Raw genomic sequence first — 21,870 nt, forward strand, 5'->3', positions numbered from 1 at the left:
TAATAAACAATGTTTTAGATGAGACTGTTCTGAAAACAATCATGTCAACTGGAATGTTGTAACTTAGCCCAGTCACAGATATTCAAATTAACACTTATGTCTCAAAATTGAAAAACCATCGTGCACTTACAAAGAAACATGGCCACCATTCCGTAAGGATGCAAGGTAAATTTAAAAAACAGTTTTGAGCTTCTCAATTATAGGGTAATCACATATAAAAAACCAAAATATTTCAAAATGGTCAAGTAACCAACTTAATTTTTATTGATCACTTCACTTGGATTGACCCATTAGGGAGAAAACTAACCCTTGTCGCAACTGGAAGTGTCAGTTCTGAGCTGATTGTGGGTCATGAACTTTACTGGTAGTTTTCTCAAAAATGAGGGTTGCTGAAGCAAAATATCTTTAGAGTCTTTCATTTTAGGTTATGCACGAGTGGCCTGCCAAACGGGAACCATATCAGTTGGCCCTGTCTGAGCCCTTTCCCTTGATGGTATCACATCACAAATTAAGTTGAGAATTCCATGAACGATTGCCTACAACTCTGCTGGATGGTATTCCAGTACCACATCAAAAAATAATGAAGGAGTTACGGTAATGTTGGATGAGCATTTCAACTGGGCAGCAACTACTGCGCCATTTGCAAGAAGAGTTCCTCTTGCCTCTGCATCTTTGGAATATATTTTCACAGGACGAGAAATGGAAACTCCACTACTGTGATTTAATTCTACATGGCACAAGTAGTGAAAACATTAGATGAATGGAACTAACCACAAATGCTTGTGTGTGTTCCATCTACATTATCTGTCTGTATGACCATGTCAGTGGCGCATATCCCAAGTCAGTGTGGTAGCAGATCGATGAATTATGTGACTACCACATGCCGTGGCTACTTCATCGACTCCTCAGTACCCACATATCAAAGTACTGCACAGAGATTAAATACCCGTCGTCTCATCATCCTCTTTTTTTAAAAAAAAGCCCCACTTATCTAGTATCTTAGATGCATCTATTCATTAAACAAAAATATTCACGAACTCTTTCTCTGATGCTTCTGTCCATCTTTGGATGAGACTGCCCAGCACTCTGCAAACAATCTGACTTTGCACGGAGTATGACTCGCTGCCCTCTGGCAGGAGTCAGATGGTAGGTGGCGCAGAGATGCAAAGTCCCACTAGGAACTAAGTGTTGGCAGCAGCAGGCATGGATGGCAGAGCTATGGCACGAAGTACTGTGAATGACTTTGTGCTGATGGCATGCACAGCCCGGTCTTGAATCCACGACTGCTGCTAGCGATGCTGCTGCCACTGGTTTCCAGTGATGAGAAGTGCTCCCCTGCCCCGAAATTCAGACTTACTTATGTGCCTCTGACACATCTATTACTCTAAACCCAGGACCTAGTCACATCGCCCATAACCAGAGACTCGACCTGGTATAGTGACATCACCCCACCAGCTACATGGTTACCACTATGCAGTAAAGTTTACTTTTGCATTCTACTATTTATCTCCAGAGTCCCCTTGCATGTCTGTTGTGAGCCACATATCACCACACTTGTGGCTACCAACTTATGACTGTTAATACAACAGTCCACAGCAGCTTCCACACTACTTCTCATTACTTTTGCTACAGACTTATAATGTTTGGTCAAAGACAGATTAGCAGCAATACGTAATGTGTATGGCCAGTTGTTCCCCATCATACATAAAACCCGACAATCCGATTTTCTCCCAGTTATGCTTTTTTCTCTTTTCTTTTTCATGACACTTTCTTTCTCCCCACCTTCATTAACTGTGTTTTATCATATTTCTCTTTCTCTCTCTTTCATGCTCATGCTCACTGACGCTAGTGCTCACAATTAAAACCTACTTGCTCTAACTTTTATTTATTGCTGTACTTATTGTGTATGAATTTATGCATGTTGCACATTTCTGGTATCTGCAGCCATGAGGGCAACATGTACTGTGCAGTATAGCAATAAATGAGTTTGTATCACAAAGCTGTTTCTGTAGCATCACGGCAGTTATTCATGTTCTTTAACACACTTAGCAGTTTTCATTTTTAAGAATGTGGTAAATTATCACATAACAAGCTGCTCTTTCTACAGACTATTAACTGAATCATGTCTACTACTATACAAATAAAACATGGGATCCATCACTCCTTGTGCAACAACTTTGTCATTTTACTACTTTTGTGTAATATGACCATCCAAATAAAATGACCTCTGCTATCCACCAAATTAAAATGTTTAAAAATCAAGATACAAAGAGTACTGTAAATCAAATAATGCATGAAGCAATAGCTGGATCAGTATGTAAGAATCACTAAGTTCCATATAATATGTAACAAAACCATTCAGAAAAATAACTTCCAAAGATCATATAAAATATTACAAACGTACGTGTAGGTCCTGGGAATAAAACTGAGCAGTTCACCATCATTATGATCACCAGTAAATCTCAACTGTGCTAAATTATGGAGAAAGAAATTGAACTGCGTGAACCAAGACTTCAAAGAACTTTCAATCATTCTTGCAAACGTTGCAGCTGCTTCAGGATTCGACAAGTTAGGCAGAAGTGCCCGTTGCACATATTCTACTGCCTCCTTCGTTACACCTGGTATTCCAGAGGACACCATCTATAATAATGCAAACACACAATTATGCAAATACACAATTATATAAATAAGGAATATCACTTTACATTGGGTGTATATTAAGTGTAGTGTAGAGTGAGTGAGTGAGTGTGTGTGTGTGTGTGTGTGTGTGTGTGTGTGTGTGTGTGTGTGTGTGTATTAAATGAGCATTAATGATTATTTTATGTGCTGGACTGGTCAAGGAATAAAAGGAAAATAATTTAAAAATTTTCTTGGTAACTTTTCATATCTGCAATACTACATATCCATGGTCACATTCACCAATACCTCTTTAGAGCTGCATCAATTCAAACAAGCAAAGGAATCTGCATTATTAACGCTGACTGATGGTGAAGAAAATTCAGTTCAAACTCTGCTTTGTAGATGTACAAAGCAGTGCAATGAACAGTTAATCAAGCCCTACACATGGTAACATTATGATAGGCACACAAGACAATACTAGCCTTATGATTCATCTTAGAAGGTAAGACATACGAAAAGCAATCCTCTGTTTACTGCATTAGTAGGCTTAGAGAAATGCTATGGTATATTGATAATTTTTACTTTATGGACCGTCTGACAGCAACTGAATTAAACACAATTTCATGCCATACGCGTTTTGCCTTTATTTTCTGCAAGGCATCTTCTGTGGCCTGGCATATGTACATTGTTGTTGTTGTTGTGGTCTTCAGTCCTGAAACTGGTTTGATGCAGCTCTTCATGCTACTCTATCCTGTGCAAGCTTTTTCATCTCCCAGTACCTACTGCAACCTACATCCTTCTGAATCTGCTTAGTGTATTCATCTCTTGGTCTCCCTCTACGATTTTTACCCTCCACGCTGCCCTCCAATACTAAATTGGTGATCCCTTGATGCCTCAGAACATGTCCTACCAACCGATCCCTTCTTCTGGTCAAGTTGTGCCACAAACTTCTCTGCTCCCCAATCCTATTCAATACTTCCTCATTAGTTATGTGATCTACCCATCTAATCTTCAGCATTCTTCTGTAGCACCACATTTCGAAAGCTTCTATTCTCTTCTTCTCCAAACTATTTATCGTCCATGTTTCACTTCCATACATGGCTACACTCCATACGAATACTTTCAGAAATGACTTCCTGACACTTAAATCAATACTGGATGTTAACAAATTTCTCTTCTTCAGAAACGCTTTCCTTGCCATTGCCAGCCTACATTTTATATCCTCTCTACTTCGACCATCATCAGTTATTTTGCTCCCCAAATAGCAAAACTCCTTTACTACTTTAAGTGCCTCATTTCCTAATCTAATTCCCTCAGCATCACCCGACTTAATTAGACTACATTCCATTATCCTTGTTTTGCTTTTGTTGATGTTCATCTTATATCCTCCTTTCAAGACACTGTCCATTCCATTCAACTGCTCTTCCAAGTCCTTTGCTGTCTCTGACAGAATTACAATGTCATCGGCGAACCTCAAAGTTTTTATTTCTTCTCCATGAATTTTAATACCTACTCCGAATTTTTCTTTTGTTTCCTTTACTGCTTGCTCAATATACACATTGAACAACATCGGGGAGAGGCTACAACCCTGTCTTACTCCCTTCCCAACCACTGCTTCCCTTTCATGTCCCTCGACTCTTATAACTGCCATCTGGTTTCTGTACAAATTGTAAATAGCCTTTCGCTCCCTGTATTTTACCCCTGCCACCTTTAGAATTTGAAACAGAGTATTCCAGTCAACATTGTCAAAAGCTTTCTCTAAGTCTACAAATGCTAGAAACGTAGGTTTGCCTTTCCTTAATCTTTCTTCTAAGATAAGTCGTAAGGTCAGTATTGCCTCACGTGTTCCAGTGTTTCTACGGAATCCAAACTGATCTTCACCAAGGTTGGCTTCTACTAGTTTTTCCATTCGTCTGTACATGTGTACATATGTTTGCTATTTAGTTTACATTTTGGTCACTGTACCTATGGGTTATAAACAGTTCTAGTGGTTGGTTCTTGCCTTTATGAAGTAATATTTTGAACTGTACTTCAAGCTGTGTGAACTACTTTCTACATATTACGCTCCTGTTGCATTTTTGGTGTTGTTCTTCTTCTTATAAATGCCAATTTGCAGTTTTTTCCACATTTCACAGCACTATGAACTGAAAACTTGTTTTGAGGCAATGTTTTGGTTAGTGTTGCCAACTGTCAGATGTTATTGTTAAAGATCGAATGTTATTGCCAATTTTCGACTGTAATTATTGAAGTATGTCTGTGTATGCATTTGTGTGTGTGTGTGTGTCCCTGTAATATTAACGCAACTGAGGAAGACAGGACTGCAAAAGTTGAAGATGTTAATACAGCTATGTCAAGCATTCCCTGTCAACATGGACAACAGGTTCAAGAAAATACATCTGAGACTCCATAACACGACTGCAAAAAAATAATGAGAATAAGCAGCCATGACAATCATACAAATGCAAGAAAACTTCCACATTCAGAAAGCCATAACTGAAAACAAACATGTGATAAATGAACTAACATACATCAGCACAGGCTCCCTACTACACTTAATAAAAGAAATACAAATAGTAAGCAAAAAAAATCATCCCGCTCACACAACCGGAGGCGGGGGGGGGGGGGGGGGGGGGGGGGGGGGGGGCTTCGGCCCCCCCTCCTTCGCCTTCTGGGGGCGCACACACACACACACACACACACACACACAACCACAGGACAAGGACATTGCTTGACTAGACTGGCCAAACCCCATCGAACATGCCTTGGATAGATTGAAAAGGGCTGTTTATGGACGACGTGATACACCAACCACTATGAGGGATCTATGCCGAATACTCATTGGGGAGTGGGACAATCTGGACCAACAGTGCCTTGATGAACTTGTGGATAGTATGCCACAAATTCATACACAATCAGATTACAGATACTTCAACAATTACACTCGAAAGTTGGCAATAATATTCGATCTTTGACAATAACATCTGACAGTCGGCAACACAAACCAAAACATTGCATCAAAACAAGTGCTCAGTTCATATTGCTGTAAAACGTGGGAAAAAACGCAACTTGGAATTTATAAGAAGAAGAAGAAGACCAAAAATGCAACAGGAATGTAATATGTAGAAAATCACCGTCAATCCTGAACTAAACATCTTCATAAATTCGATCGTATCCCTTATTAGGACATTTATTAGTTCCTCCTGTTTCCTTAAATGACTGATATACAATCCAGAATCCTGCATTTAGCTGTGAAAATTTTATTCTTTCACCCAGGAAAACTACACAACATACCTGATTTCTATGCAACCCCACTGTCAACCCCACACCACACGAGCCATTCTTAGTAAGCGACCTATAAGCAAAATCTGTCAAGTACATCCACCTACTACATTCTATTGCAGTCCTGTCGCAATAAACTTCTATCGCAGGAAGAACCACATGTGAAGGTCTGCAGTATAACTATTGTGCGACATTTCATTTCAACATGAGTACACCCAAGCAGTTGTCTGTGCATATAAATGGCCTTGGTCACTTTAAAATCAATGATCCGATTCATGAAGATTCTGTACACCACACAATAATGGCTGGAAAACCTGGTTGCATTGATGTTCCATTGGACTGTGTGAACCACATGGAGTGGGACTTTCCTGCAGGACACAGCCTCTAATCTCCCAACCACATACATACCAAGCAAGAAAGGCCAAATAATAATAATCATCAAATCAGTATATTTAATCTGTAAGTGAGTGGTTGAGAATAGCCATTTTTTGTTGCATTATCATGGTCTTCAGTTAAATGACCAGTTTAAAGACATGTCTGATGGTGCTCTCCATGTGAGATTATGCCACGCACGTCTCTTCATCTCTGCATAAATACTGTAACCTACATCAATTTGAACCTGCTTGCTGTGGTCAAGTCTTTGTCTCCCTCTCCAATTTTCACCACCCAAACTTTTTTTTTTTAACTGAAATGGATAATTCTTGATGCCTCATCATGTCCTATCAGCCAATCCCTTCTATTCAAACTTCAGGAAGATTACTTTGGGTTCCAAAATGTAGGAACATGCAAGGCCCTACTGACCTTGTGTCTCATCTTAGAGGATAGTTAAAGAAAAGCAAACCTGGATTTATAGCATTTGTAAATTTATAGGAAGTGTTTGACAATGTTTAATGGAAATTCTGAAAGTAGCAGATAAACTCCAGGAAGAGGAAAGTTACCTATAATTTGTGTAGAAACCACACTGTAGTTTTGAGAGTTGAAGGACGTGAAAGGGATGCAGTAGTTGAGACTACCCTCTTCATCCTCAAGAACTGCAGCAGAACATTTTGGATGAAACTGCTACAATCCCAGCAGTCCAGCCTTCAGCAACTACCAGACCAGGGCCCAAAACTGCCAAGATATGAATGGTGGTCACTTTTAATATCTGCTATAGTCAGGTTATTACTGTATTTCCTTTCCTCTGCTGTGTTTCTTTGTACCCTGGAACTCTGTTCTCCTTACCAATTTTATTTGCTCAAACCTGTATTTTGCATGGAAGGAATATAGAGGGTATAAAACCTAGGTATAGTGTTTCTGCTTCTGTGTGTGCCTGTCAATTATTTGCACCCATGAAGACAGTACTGGCCAGCCATTCTGACACACTGAGCAATTAATATGTTGGCTAAACACAATGGTGTGTTCCTTGCATTTAAATGTTACTAAGTACACCTGCTATGAGCACTAAAAGACCTGAGTCGAAACAAGGCCCCGAGAGTAGACCACATTCCATTAGAACTACTGACAGCCTTGGGAGAGCCAGTCCTGACAAAACTCTACCATCTGGAGAGCAAGATGTATGAGAAAGGCGAAATACCCTCAGACTTCAAGAAGAATATAATAATTCCAATCCCAAAGAAAGCAGGTGTTGACAGATGTGAAAATTACCGAACTATAATTTTAATAAGCTGCGGCTGCAAAATACTAACACGAATTCTTTACAGACGAATGGGAAAACTGGCAGAAGCCGACCTCGAGGAAGATCAGTTTGGATTCCGTATAAATGTTGGAACACGTGAGGCAGTACTGACCCTATGACTTATCTTAGAAGAAAGATTAAGGAAAGGCAAACCTACGTTTCTAGCATTTGCAGACTTAGAGAAAGCTTTTGATGATGTTGACTGGAATAATCTCTTTTAAATTCTGAAGATGGTGGGGGTAAAATACAGGGAGCGAAAGGCTATTTACAATTTGTACAGAAACCAGATGGCAGTTATAAGAGTCGAGGGGCATGAAAGGGAAGCAGTGGTTGGGAAGGGAGTGAGACAGGGTTGTAGCCAATCCCTGATGTTATTCAATCTGTATACTGAGGAAGCAGCAAAGGGAACAAAAGAAAAATTCAGAGTAGGAATTAAAATTCATGGAGAAGAAATAAAACTTAGAGGTTCGCCGATGACATTGTAATTCTGTCAGAGACAGCAAAGGACCTAGAAGAACAGCTGAACAGAATGGACAGTGTCTTGAAAGGACGATATAAGATGAACATCAACAAAAGCAAAAAGAGGATAATGGAATGTAGTTGAATTAAATCGGGTGAAGCTGAGGGAATTAAATTAGGAAAGTAGTAAATGAGTTTTGCTATTTGGAGAGCAAAATAACTGATGATGGTTGAAGTAGGGAGGATATAAAATGTAGACTGGCAAAGGCAAGGAAAGCGTTTCTGAAAATGAGAAATTTGTTAACAACAAGTATAAATTCAAGTGTCTGAGAGTCGTTTCTGGAAGTATTTGTATGGAACGTAGCCATATATGGAAGTGAAACATGGATGATACATAGTTTGGACAAGAAGAGAATAGAAGCTTTCGAAATGTGGTGCTACAGAAGTATGTTGAAGATTAGATGGGTAGATCACATAACTAATGAGGAGGTGTTGAATAGAATTGGGGAGAAGAGAAATTTGTATCAGAACTTGGAGATCAAGAGATGAATACACTAAACAGATTCAGAAGGATGTAGGTTGCAGTAGGTACTAGGAGATGAAGAAGCTTGCACAGGATAGAATAGCATGGAGAGCTGCATCAAACCAGTCTCTTGACTGAAGACCACAACAGCAACATACCTGCAATTCACCTGGAAGTCATTTTGTAGGTAAGTCAGCCATTTCTTCAATAGTTTTACAATTACAGATTTTCTTCTTGGGACATTGCAACGTTTGTCTTCAGAGACAGGGACAATGTCAAGACTGCTATACATTTAATCTTTCAGCCTTTCTTCTGGAAGAGACACACACCATAGTGCCTCAAGAAGTTTGGTCTAAATTCTAGAAACACTCGGCCTTCAACCATCTCGAACACCCGACAATTTAGGTACGAGTGCAGGAGAGTGACAATGTTTCTACTGATCCACCTGTTTCCATTTGCACATCGGAAGTTTGTTATTAGAAGATTGTAAGACAGGCAAGTCACTGACGACAACAAGTATTTGCCGCCAGCATCACAGAAGACATGAGGAGAACTCAACAAATAATGATGTCGTATTCTTTGATGTGTTAGTGTCTGTGGTGATTGTAAAAAGACTATTAAATAGTTGAAGATAGAATGCTATGCACATTCATGTATTGGAATCGCTTGTCACTAGAGACTTTTAAATTACTTTATGTCTTGGACTCTGAGAAGTCAAGACGCATGTTTATATTTTCATATGGTTTTTAAACCAACTCTTATGTCTCAATGTATTTAATGTTTTCTAAAGCTCAAGTTATGAGTAAGACAACGAAGATATTTATATGTCTAAGAAGAGAATTTTGTTCTGCATAGCAGTTCTAGTACACCATCAATCAATGAGAAGTTGACACTAAAGTTCATATGTGTGATCAATAGCTTACAGACACCACTCGCAGACAAGAGTAATTGATTCTTCACCATTTGCCATTCCATAGGCGTTGCTAAGATTTTTCTTCAGGGGCTTCAAAGTGGAAGCTGAGAATGTCCGTTCTGTAGGAGACGTTTAACATCATACCTCCTCTGGCTTCTCACTCAAGTACCGGCGAAGTAGGGATCCTGGGGAAGGGGGGTGGGAAGGGTCTTTGGGGCTATCTTCTTTCTCTTCTTCAATCTTAGTAATCAGTTCTATTTTATCCTTTCTTAATTCTCACTTGAGTACCGGCTTATCTTTCCCTCTATCCATATGCATATACTTCTATCGATGAAGTCCTCCTTATTTCCCGTGGTTTGCAATAACTTTCAACTTATTTCATATAAGTATGCTGAAGAATCACGATACACACACACACGCACATCTACATACACTTAAACACAAACAGAAAAATTATGAATTAGAAACCTAAAGTGATGTCAGAACTGCCAAGGGATTTGGGGAATAAAGATATATGTACATCTGAATCGTTGCACATATTACATTGTTGATATGAGACGGTTCTGCATCATTATTTTTTGTTGCTCTCAAAAGTATATTTACATGTGCTGTGCTAGTCCTTTGAAAAAAGGCACAGTATCTACTGGGAGTTGGTAAATAAAGTAGACATAGCAACTTCTATGTGTGGGCATGATGTCTGTTTATATGGTAAAAGTGAGGAGTGAAAGATGACTCTAGGGTATTAGATGTAAAGTATTAGGAAGTGGAATAGAAGTGTAAAGTAGATTTGTAATTTTACCAGAGAATATTTAAGAATAGTATTCATTAAGATGTATGCTAGGGCAATGAACCAGGAGGACTACTGAAGAAAAATATGGACGGCGCACTCGACATTACTGGATGAGAAAAAGGGCGGATAGGCAGACCTATGGAAGTCTGACCTATACTGCACAGACAGGGGCACCAAGAAGGGGATTGACCAGTACCATAGGAGTATAAGAATAAGAAAGGGACGTACCTACCAAAACGTAAGGAGAAAGGGTATCCATGGATCAACCCACTTAAGATATAGTTACTATTCCTAAAGGGTAAAAGGGAAGTATGTGACAGAAGTAAAATGTTTAAAGAGATAAGTCTGGTAAGTTTGAATTCTATGCAGCACTAGCATTTTTACATTTTAGACTTACAAGTGTCAGAAGAAGGGAACACTTTATTCTACCCAGAGTTCCTCCAGATTACGTAAGTAATGAATAAGTACATACTTAGGAAAAGTAGTACATGAAGTAAGAGCAAAGCAGTGGAGTATTCATGAGTTATGTGCACCTGGAATTTATGATTGGAAGAGGAACAGAAAACAAAGATTTGGTACTCAGGAGTTTTTTTTAGATTGAAAAGAGCTAACTCCAACATGGACTGAAAGGTTCATGTTTTGTAATAGTGGTAAAATATGCACAGTTGTTAGTAAAAAGAAAGGTACTGTCAAAAGATTTGAATTGTCTTGTGTAATATTATTGTACATAATGAATATGTATAAAATATCGCGTGTTCGAGCTAAGGGGAGGGATATGTAGTGCCTCAAGAATTTTGATGCAAATTCTAGAAGCACTCAACCTTCAACTGTCTCGGATACCTGATATTTTACGTACAAGTGTGGGAGAGAGAGAACGTTTCTACTGATCCACCTGTTTCTATGTGCAGGTCGGAAGTTTGTTATTAGAAGACTGTAAGAGGGGTGAGAGACTGATGACAACAAGTGTTTGCCGCTAGCGCCACAGAAGACATGAGGAGAGCTCAACGAATAATTATGTCATATTCTTTGATATGTTAGTGTCTGCGGTGATTGGAAAAAAAGACTATTAAACAGTTGAAGATAGATTGCTATGCACATTCATTCATGTATTGGATTTGCTTGAGACTAGAGACTTTTAAATTACTTCATGTCTTGGACTCTGAGAAATCAAGACGCATGTTTATATTTCATACGGTTTTTAAACCAACTCTTATGTCTCAATGACTTAATGTTTTCTAAAGCTCGAGATACGAGTGAGACGACAAAGATATTTGTATGTCTAAGAAGAGAATTTTGTTCTGCATAGCAGTTCTAGTACACCGTTAATCAATGAGTAAGTTGACACTAAAGTTCATATGTGTGATCAATAGCTTACAGAAATAAGATGATGATATTTTTTGCTGCGGAAAATGTTAGAACACACACACACACACACACACACACAAACACACACACACACACACACACACACACACAGACAGAGCCACTGTGGGTGGAAACAGATGGGCGTTCTATTTTAGAAGATGCTTTGTTCAAAAGCTTAAATGTATAGCAGTCTTTTCGTTGTGCCTGTCTGCAACTCAACGTCTCCTCTATATGATCAGTCTATCCTTTTCATAATAGTGTACGCCAACAGGTTCCATTGTTCCTGATATATATTCCTGTGTATTTTGTCAGAGTGCATCTTTACAATGGGTACCCAAAGTTATGACTGTCACTTCAAAAAAATAAAGTTATGCGTTTAATTTTTTTGTTTCTTTGCAGGTACACATCTACAGACATCTTATACAATGAAATGTGTGTCCCACAGCATTACAGCATTACAGCATGACACTAGAAGAGCAAAGACAAAATGGGACAGACCATTGATAAAGTGGAGAATTGTCTGAAGTCATCTGGACTAGCCCAAAACACCTGCAACATTTCTGCTGCTGCTGAAAAATAACTGCATGATACTCCACTTTATTAATGGTCTGCACAATTGCGTTATTGTTCCTCTAGCAGCCTGTAAAGTACTATGGTGCAGGCATTTAATGTGTAACAAATACCTGCAAAACAAAGAAAAAGATTACACTGATGAGCCAAAACATTATGACTATCTACTTAAAATCAATCAATCTCTCTCTCTCTCTCTCTCTCTCTCTCTCTCTCTCTCTCTCCTTAGGGCATAAAAACAAACCATGTCAAAACTGTAGAACATGAAGATAGAGAGACGAGTTAAAAACGACAACACGTCAAGTGCAATTGACAGAAAAACAGGGATGTGCAGAAAGGTCTATAAAACACGCCATAGTAAAACGGAAGTCCAGAACTAAAAATCAAATGGCCTTTGCCATATCGCTACAATGCATAAAAAGTAGAATGCAGTTGACAGCCCACTCGTTGTTCACTAAGACGGCCGATAACTCAGATGGCAAACACCAACCGGGAGCATAAGTGGTTAAAAAAAGGGCATTCCATTACGAAACGGCGGACAGTCAAAAGTTGGGTGCAATGTGCACAAAGTGGTGGGGGAAAACCACTTAACAAACGGCAATGGCTAAAAAGACAGTACCCAATACGCAACCTAGTTAGAATGAACTCCTAGTGGGGAAAGGGCCAAGAGGAGGCCGTCCAAGCTGCTGGGAGGGACTTAATAACACGGAGCTTGTTCCCATGAAAGGAGGATCAAAGGTGATGCCAAAGGGACACAAAACCGACTGACGGCAACTCAGAGATAATCGAAGGGAATGTAAGAACTAGCTGGCTGAGGTACAAGGATTGCAGTCTTGGCAGTAGCGTCAGCAGCCTTGATTCCTGTCAGACTGATATGACCAAGAACTGACACAAAAATCACAGTGGCTCCATCAAGAGTGGGCAAGTGACAGCTTTCCTATACCCATTGCATTAAGGGATGGATGGTGTGCAGCACACAGAGGCTTTAAAGGGCACTGTGTGAGAGTGAGCAGATGAGACAATTGAAAAGCCTGTGTCGCCAAATGTACTCTGTGGCCTGATACAGGACAAACAGCTCTGCTGTAAATACTGAGCAGTGCTCCGGAAGCCGATACCAAAAAACGTCAGCGCCAATGACAAAGGCACACCCGACATCATGGTCAGTAAGAGAGCCATCAGTGTACACAAAGGTACAGTTTAAAGTTCTGTGCAGAGGCCGCAAAACTGAAGGCAATAGGGTGAGCTGGAGTAGTGGTCTTAGGAAGTGAATGAAGGCCAAGGTGAACATCAGTCGCCACACGAAACCGAGGTGGTGAAGGGTTCACACCCACCCCGAAAGTTGCAGGTAACACGAAGTTAAGCTGCTGCAGCAAGAGCCGAAAGTGAACTCCACAATGTAACTGTGACAAGGGACACGCCCCATACTGGAGATCAAGGTAGTTATTGAAGGAGGCAGCATAGGATGAGTGGCCATGTATGGCAGACAAATGGCATGCATATCTGCTAATAGAAAGTCACAGAGGTAGGACAGTAGTAGTTCAGCAGCTTCTGCAGACAGACTCTCAACCGGGCTAGTGTAAAAGGCACCAGTGGCCAAACAGATGTCAAGATGGTGGGTAGTACTGAGATGGTGTAAGAGGGATGGACATGCAGATGCATAAACGAAGTACCCATAATCTAGTTTCGAATGGACGAGGAAACAATTCAAACAGAGGTGGGTGGTTTGATCTGCACTCCAGGAAGTACCATTGAGGACATGTAGAACATTATGGGACTGCATACAGCTGGCTGCCGGATAAGACATGTGGGAGGACCAAGAAAGTTTTCTATCGAGCATGAGTCCCATGAATTTTGAAGTCACAGTCTGGGATTTCTGCAGAAAACTATTCACAACATGGGTAGACAAAGTGACAAGATGATCAACTGCAGAATGGTGCACTTGAAATCCACACTGTACAGTGGTTAGTAAATTGCGAGACTCAAGCCACCACACCAGCCAAGCATGAATCATATGTTCCATTACCTTGCAAACACGGCTGGTGAGAGAAATGGGATGGTAGCTAGAAGGAAGGAGTTTGCCATCACCAGGTTTAGATATGGGTATGATGATGGTTTCATGCCAGTGTCTGGGAAACGTGCCCTCTGCCCAGATACAGTTGTACGTATTAAGCAGAAAGTGCTTGCCCACAAGAGAAAGGTGCTGCAACGCCTGAATGTGAACAGTGTCTGGCCTTGGGGCGGAGGATTGAGACGAAGTGAGAGCATGATCTAGCTCCCTCATAATAAAGGTGGCATTGTAACACAATTCTGAGATGAGGAGGGTATTGCCCAAGCCATCTCTGCTCATTTCTGATGGAGAAAGGCAGGGTGATAGTTGGAGGAAATTGAAATCTCCACAACATTGCGGTCCAATGTGTTGGAGATAACAATAGGGTCCCCGATGACTTTGTCTGCTACTGTCAGGCCAGAAATTGGGGAATGGATCTTGGTCCCAGAGAGCCGTTGGAGGTTGCCCCACACGACAGATAAGGGAATGGAAATGTTAAAAGAACTAGTGAATGAAATCCAGCTAGCTTTTTTGCTATCCTGAAGAACACAATGACACTGTATATGTATCAGTTTATAATAAATGCAGTTTGCCATCATAGAATGATGGTTAAAATGCGGAGAGCCATCTCCAGGCACAAATTGCATCACAGCATGCCTCAGTTCACAAAGGAACCACGACACGGCAAGGTAAAACGGAAGTGCAAGGAATGGAATGTTCTGCAGCGGTAGGGATAAGGTTTGTAAGATATTCTATCTGGTCATCACAACTTGGGAAATGTTGTTCATTGAAGGTCATCAGGGAGGAGTAAAGCCTCCAGTCAGCCTTAGCAAGTTGCCATTTGGGTATGCACAGAGGTGGGGTAGGAGTCAGCAAACGGACAGTACATGGGAAATAGTCACTTGAGTAGGTACCAGAGAGAATGGACCACTTGAGACAATGGACAAGCTGGGCAGTGCAGAAGGATAGGTCCAAAAGGGAGTAAGTGTGCGTGGTGTCTGAAAGGAACATGGGTGCTCCTGTGTTAAGGCAGAAGAGGTTAAGTTGATTATGAAGGTTAGCCAAGAGGGCACCTCTCAAACAGGTTCTGGGAGAACCCCAAAAGGGATGGCGTGTACTAAAGTCACCAAGCAACAGAAAGGACTGAGGTAGCTGCCCAATAAGCTGGAGGAAGTCTGCCCTGGTGACATCTTATGACAGAGTACAAGGAAAAAGGTCAAGTGAGGAAAGAAAAGGTGAACTGCAACAGCTTGATGGTGGGTAGTGAGGGAGGTGGGTTAACTATGAATGTCATCCTGTATGAGCAGCATGACTCCACCATGAGATCGAATGCCGACCTCGGGAGGAAAGTCAAAACGGACTGGGAAGAAATGCAAGAACTCAAAATGGTCATGAGCATGCAATTTTGTTTCCTGGAGGCAGAGAACAAGTGGATGCAGTGATTCTAAGAGCACCCATAAATCCTTTTTGTTGGATCCCTGGTCACGAACGTTCCATTGGACAAGAGTCATGACGAGGAAAAAATGAAGGGGTGTCATCTTGGCAGCTGCCGAGTGCCAGCCTTCGAAGAACCACTGTGACAAGGCACAGAGACAGGAAGATCCTGCTATATGAGGTCTGCAGAAGCGTTGACATTCTTCTGCTGTCAGCCTGTGGAGTCCAGGGCAGAAAAACGGTTGGTGGTGCACACCGGTGACACAGAGGTTGGTTGGGCGAGGGTATGACGTGGTGACACCGTCGAAGAGGATCTTCGAGTTGACAAAGGAGAAAACCATTTGCCTTTATACGACTTCTTTGAGCCTTTCAGGTTATTAGACTTTTCCGGCCTGTTGTATGTGTAGTTGCTGACTTTGCCCCACGAAGCAAGAGTTTGGTGGTGTGTTGCACAGCTGGAGCAGGAGACGGGGACGCTACCAAGACATTGGGCAAATTCACAACTGTGGTGCTAAATTTGAGGTCGCGTGTCTGTGTGGCCATGTCTTTCGTGGAGCGGGATGTAGCCAGAACAGTACTGTAGGTAGCAGATAATAGAATGCAGGGTTTCCGACTAGCCAACAAATCGTGAGCGACCGGGTAAGGCACTTCTTTCTTTACCCGGATCTCCTGAACAGCCCACTCATCCAGATACAGGGGACAATCGCGGGATGAGGTGGCACGGTCACAATTGCAGTTGATGCAACAGGGAGAAGGACATGACAATTGCCCTTATGAGCATCCCCACAACAGGTTTCACATTTGGCAGGGTGTCATCAACAGGACTCTCGAGTGTGGTTTTAACAATGACACTGGTAGCAGTGCATCAGGTTTGGAATATACGGTCTAACTGTGATAACTTCATAACCTACTTTGATCTTTCATGGAATAACTACTCTATCAAAAGTGTGTAAGGAGAGAGAGAGAGAGAGAGAGAGAGAGAGAGAGAGAGAGAGAGAGAGAGAGAGAGAGAGACAGAGAGAGAGAGACCATGCGGGCACTAAGGAGGCATCTACTTTTTTCATCACCTGATGGATGGCAATGTCACCCTGATCAGAGAGGTATGTTTGGATTTCTGCCTCAGTCAGGCCATCAAGCAGCCTATTGTAAATAACACCACAGGAATAATTCACCGTTTGATGGGCCTCAACACAAACAGGATAGCCATCGAGGAGCGAAGCTGCAAGCAGTTTTTGTCCTTGAGAATCCGTAGAAGTCTCCAAAAGCACAGTGCCATTGCATAAACGAGAGCAGAATATCACAGGGCCAGCAACTGTGTCAACACCTTTCTGAATAATAAACGGATTTACCACTGCAAAGGATGGATCGTCTTCAGTACGTGAAACCACGAGGAACTGTGGTGCAGCTGGGAGAGTCTTTGAATCATTAGCCTCATGCCGTTTATGTTTTGTAGCCACTGACTGTGAAGATGATTGGCTCATTGTGAGAAAATCCCCTACGATTGCCAGCATTTCCAATGGGGAATGCACCCACCTTAGGTGATTGTTCACATCTCAGGTCACACCTCCCAGACACCGGACAAAGGGACCAATCGGCAATTTGGGAAGGTAGCAGCTCAGGCAAATACCCCTCCCAGCACCTGGCCTGTAACAGGGGATACACGTGAACCTTTTCTGTCGACCCAGGGCTGGGAATTACACGTTACCAAATCACCTGTTACATGCCAGATGTGCACGCCAGCCTTCAGGAGTGCACAGGGAAGAGGAAGAAAAAGAGGAACTTCAAACAGTGAAGCAGAGGAAAGATAGAAGGTACACAAAGAAAGAAAAAAAGGAACAGTGGAGAGTATTCTGCTACCGAGTACCAAAAATGCGGAATACATTGCCAAAAACAGCCCAGACATGTTCCCCAAGAGAGGGGAAAAAGAACATCAAGAGGACAGACATGCAGCATGGAAGGGAAAAGATGCTGCAAAGGCTGGGGCCCCGTGGCAGCCAAGTACAAACTCGTCAAAGAGCAACGAGTCCCCTGGGGGGCTAAAAATCTTGTTTGTTCATCTTTGGAATGAAATACATCACTTATACTGCGTATCAGGGATCCTACAGTTTGTTAGTATGTTTGTGGCATTAGATGTATACACACAGGTCACATAATCTGCATAAATAATGAACCGCTGATTTTAGTACACAGTGATGGGTTCCATATGATTTATATCAGCAAATTTGGTTGCTGTGACATCAATATGAGTTCACTATAATGCTCTGCAAGCCAGTTTAGCTTGGTTATGGCCCTGAGATATTGACAATTATACTGCTGAAAGATGACATCTCTGTCAGGGAAGACATCTAGCACGCAGGGGTGCAGGTGGTTCACAGATGTCAGCGTGTCTTTGACTACTGCCAAAGGTCCCATGCAAGCACAGGAGAATGTCTCCCATTGCATAATACTGAACCCACCAGACTGCATCTGTGGTACGCTGCGTGTTTTGAACTGGTGTTCACGTCAATGACGGCATTTGTGGAGACAACCTTCAACTTAGTGTAGCAAAAATGTGATTCACCCAAGGAGCCAACACATTTCCATTGATCAACAGTCAAATCCTGATGGTTCCGGCCTACTGATGTTGTTGGGTCAACATAGGAATAAGTAGGGGTGGTCTGCTGTGGAGCTCCATATTCAACAATGTACAATGAGCGATGTACTCCGTAATACTTTTGCATGCATCAGCATTGTGTTTTTTCAGCAGAGATGCCATGGATCACCACCTACCCTAGGTTACAGAGCAGAGAAGCCTCTGAAATCCATGCTTTGTAAAGAGTTGTGGATGTCCAACTATTTAGCACCTAGGCATAGTATCGCTATCCTTCAAACTCTTTCCGTAGATGCTTATGACAGTAGCTTCGCTGTTTTCAAGATAATCATTCACAGGCTCTGCATGATGATAATCTGCTCTTCGTCAAAGTCACTTATCTCAATGGATTTCCCCATTTGCAGCTTACACCTTCAATAGCGTGACCCCCGTCTTGTGTCAGCTTACATACTTTTGTCACTGGGTCACATGCCCGCAACGTCATCAGGTGACATCCAATGTTGCAGTGGGCAGTAGTCATAATGTTTTAACTTAACAGTGTATTATGTTTATTTTTTTTTTTTTGAGGAGATGCTTAAACTTTATGAATATCCCTCATTCTTAACATGTAATAACATTACCATCTCATAACTTTTCTGAATAGTACACATTGTTCGATAAACCACTTTCTTCGTGTCAATTCTTTCTAAATAATCTTAGTGAATCACTATGACTCTTTTACACAGTGTTTTACCTTAATTAAAATCATCTGATGTGGCCATACACGATCAAATAACTAGGGAATTCAACAGCTACAGTACCTGAAAATGCTGGTCACAAGTGCTATAAAATATCAAAGCCTAATAACTATGATAAATTAGCAGTGGATAATAGATCAAATTATTATTTTCTTGCTACAAGTAACTAGAAGTTTGAGCAATTATTTACCGTCAACTACAATTAACTTTTACTCACCAATCCAAAGAGATCGAGAATAAGATTTCCATGTTTTCGTACAATGTTAAATGCCTGGCAACACAGATCAACGAAGTGGTGGAATTTTGCTGTAGGCTTGTCACCACCGTTAATAACATATGCCATATCCGACGTGAGAACAAAAGGAGTTCGATCACTAGAAAAGGTTTTGAAAAAGACACGTGTTTAATACACATTCCAAGAGAAACCTCCTGACTACAATTACAGGAACTCACTTTACAGAAACTTACCGCTTAAAGTTTCCAAACATTTGTGCATCACCAAGAAATTTTCCAAAGTCAATATGAAACAAATGTCCTGATGTTTTTAGCATTATGTTGTCATTGTGCCTATCACATATTCCCAGAATATATGTTGCAACACTATAACCAGCACAGGATGCTGAAACAAACATAATAAATTAATGGTATTCCGGAAGCAAAAAATTTCAGGTGTAATTATTTTGGTTTCTTTCATTCCACTAAGAGACGGAAATAATATTCAGTTGTAATGAACATGCAGTAGTTGCGGCATTCCAAGAATGGAATGCATTGTGCTTTATCTCAAAATGTAATGGAAGAAAGAATCAGTAACATGTTTTTAAAAATGTGTTTCATCAAGTATTTCATAAGGGGGTGGGGGTGAAGTTGTTTTTGAATTAAACTATATGAACTACTGCAACATCCAATAGAGGCATTTAAACAATTTTAAAACATGGTTTATTACAGTCTAATTCTTTCTACATGCTGCATGTTCGAACAATGTTAGTTTCAATTACTATTGATTAGCACAACTCTTAAGCAGATTGTGCAAGAACAAATATGCCTCTATTAAATAAGTACTGTCCGTCATTAAACAAAATTCACTTAATGCTGTGATGGAAGCAAGGCATAACTGACAGTGTGTGAATGGGAAGAGCTTCATTAAATGACAGATTCCTTATTTTTGTTTTATATTGCAGTTTAAAATGCCCATCATCCAAGAAAAATTTGGTAATTAATTTGTCTCTAATCTTTGTTTTCAGAATTTAATTAAATATGTTTGACACACACAAATAGTTAGCCAAAGTTCCTGAAGTGAGATTGGGATGGAGAGAAAGTAGGGTAGTGGGTAGTAGGAGAAAATACTGTGGATACATTCTGCATGAAGCATTATTTGGTATTGCCAAAAAAAGCCTAAGAACAAGTCAAACCTCAAAAATTGTTGAAGAATTTATGGATACTGTTATATGCACTTGGCACTGTCCACAAATTGTACACCACGAAGAACCCCACTTCTATGTCATTTGACTGACTACTGAAGTTCACTGCATTACCTTAAGGCTCTATTATGAGTAACCCTGAAGAGCTTTAACAAGTTCTAATGATGTATTTGAATAGACTAGGGAGTGCTTCACATTTCATCATGGTTATATTCGCCATTAAGACATAAAAACAGCCAGAATACATAGTATTCATGCGTGAAGTTTAGCTAAACAATATATTAGGAAGTTATTACTTAGGGTACAAAAGATATAAAGTGATCAGTACGAAGAAAGAACAATCTGGCCCATTTTTTAAGTTTATGAAGATTACCAGTGGAAGTTTTAATCCATTTTGTAGAACCCAGTGCAAAATTTAAACTCAAGGTACAACAGAGTAACAGAAAGGGAAATCAAAGAAAGCAATGCTTTTTTCTTATATTATTCTATAATTGTTTGTTCTTACAAGAGTATACCCTCCGAGTATTTAAGAACAGAATTTGTACACAGGTACACACTCAAAATCCAGATATCCTTGTAATTTATGGAAGTATTGACCATAAGGTATATTAATGATTTATTTAGGATTTTAAAAGATTCACACTGTCTTACAAAATGCCCATAGAAAGTTCATTAATAAGTCAAAACACTTTGTAATGCTGCTGGGCATATCGTGGATCAAACGATATAATTATACACAAATCTGGCGGGGTTGCTAGGTGCAGTGCAGAGTAATACATCTGCCTGTGCCAGGTCACATGTGTAAACAACAATGACGCATTTGCGGACAACCGCAAACTGTCTTTGCTTGCTTGTTTGTTTTAGCTCACCGATCTGTAGTACCACATACCATCCAGTGGACTTACTTTTATGATCATCTTGTGATAGATGGCTGCTTTCTGGACACTGATTTGGATCTCATTACACCCCACCACTAATGTCTGGCTTACTATTTTCTTAATGCGATGCTTTATGGGCTCTCCACCCAGCCGCATGTCATGCCATGCCATATGTGTGGGAACTGATGGCGTGTGTGTTTACTAAGGGAGTGGTTCATATTTTAATGCTTCCAGTCAGACAAACTTAGTGTTCTTCAGCTCAAATGTCTGACTTATTCAGTAAATTTCCACAGTGTTATGATGGCTTTGTTCCTATTCTGCTCAGGAAGAAGGAAAGAATATTAGGGTTTAATGTCTCATTGACAACGGGGTCATTAGAGACAGAGTTCAGGAAGAACAATATCATTAAGGCTTTTGTGACCACTTGTTGACAAACTGCTGTTGGCTTCTGTCTTGGGCCCTGCGGCTCATGTTTATTTGATGAATTTTCTGAAGTTTTGACAGCATAAGTAGCTGGCAAAACATCAGAAATATCATCAAAACAAAATTTGGTAAAAGAAACAGACAGGAGCC

General features: G+C 40.6%; 1 protein-coding gene across 3 annotated transcripts in view; it reads right to left on the bottom strand.

Moving 5' to 3' along the window:
- LOC126412349 (phosphatidylinositol 4-phosphate 3-kinase C2 domain-containing subunit alpha) overlaps positions 1–21,870 on the bottom strand; it is a 250,635-nt gene that overhangs the window by 94,776 nt on the left and 133,989 nt on the right. For all 3 annotated transcript variants that reach the window (XM_050081901.1, XM_050081902.1, XM_050081900.1), the window contains 3 exons: positions 19,470–19,620; positions 19,219–19,375; positions 2,405–2,640 (listed from right to left, as the gene is read on the bottom strand). In XM_050081901.1, coding sequence (XP_049937858.1) covers positions 2,405–2,640; positions 19,219–19,375; positions 19,470–19,620 — 544 coding nt within the window. The remainder of the gene's footprint in view (positions 1–2,404; positions 2,641–19,218; positions 19,376–19,469; positions 19,621–21,870) is intronic.

The sequence above is a fragment of the Schistocerca serialis genome, chromosome 7, assembly GCF_023864345.2.
Source record: "Schistocerca serialis cubense isolate TAMUIC-IGC-003099 chromosome 7, iqSchSeri2.2, whole genome shotgun sequence".
NCBI classification, from domain to species: Eukaryota; Metazoa; Arthropoda; class Insecta; order Orthoptera; family Acrididae; genus Schistocerca; species Schistocerca serialis.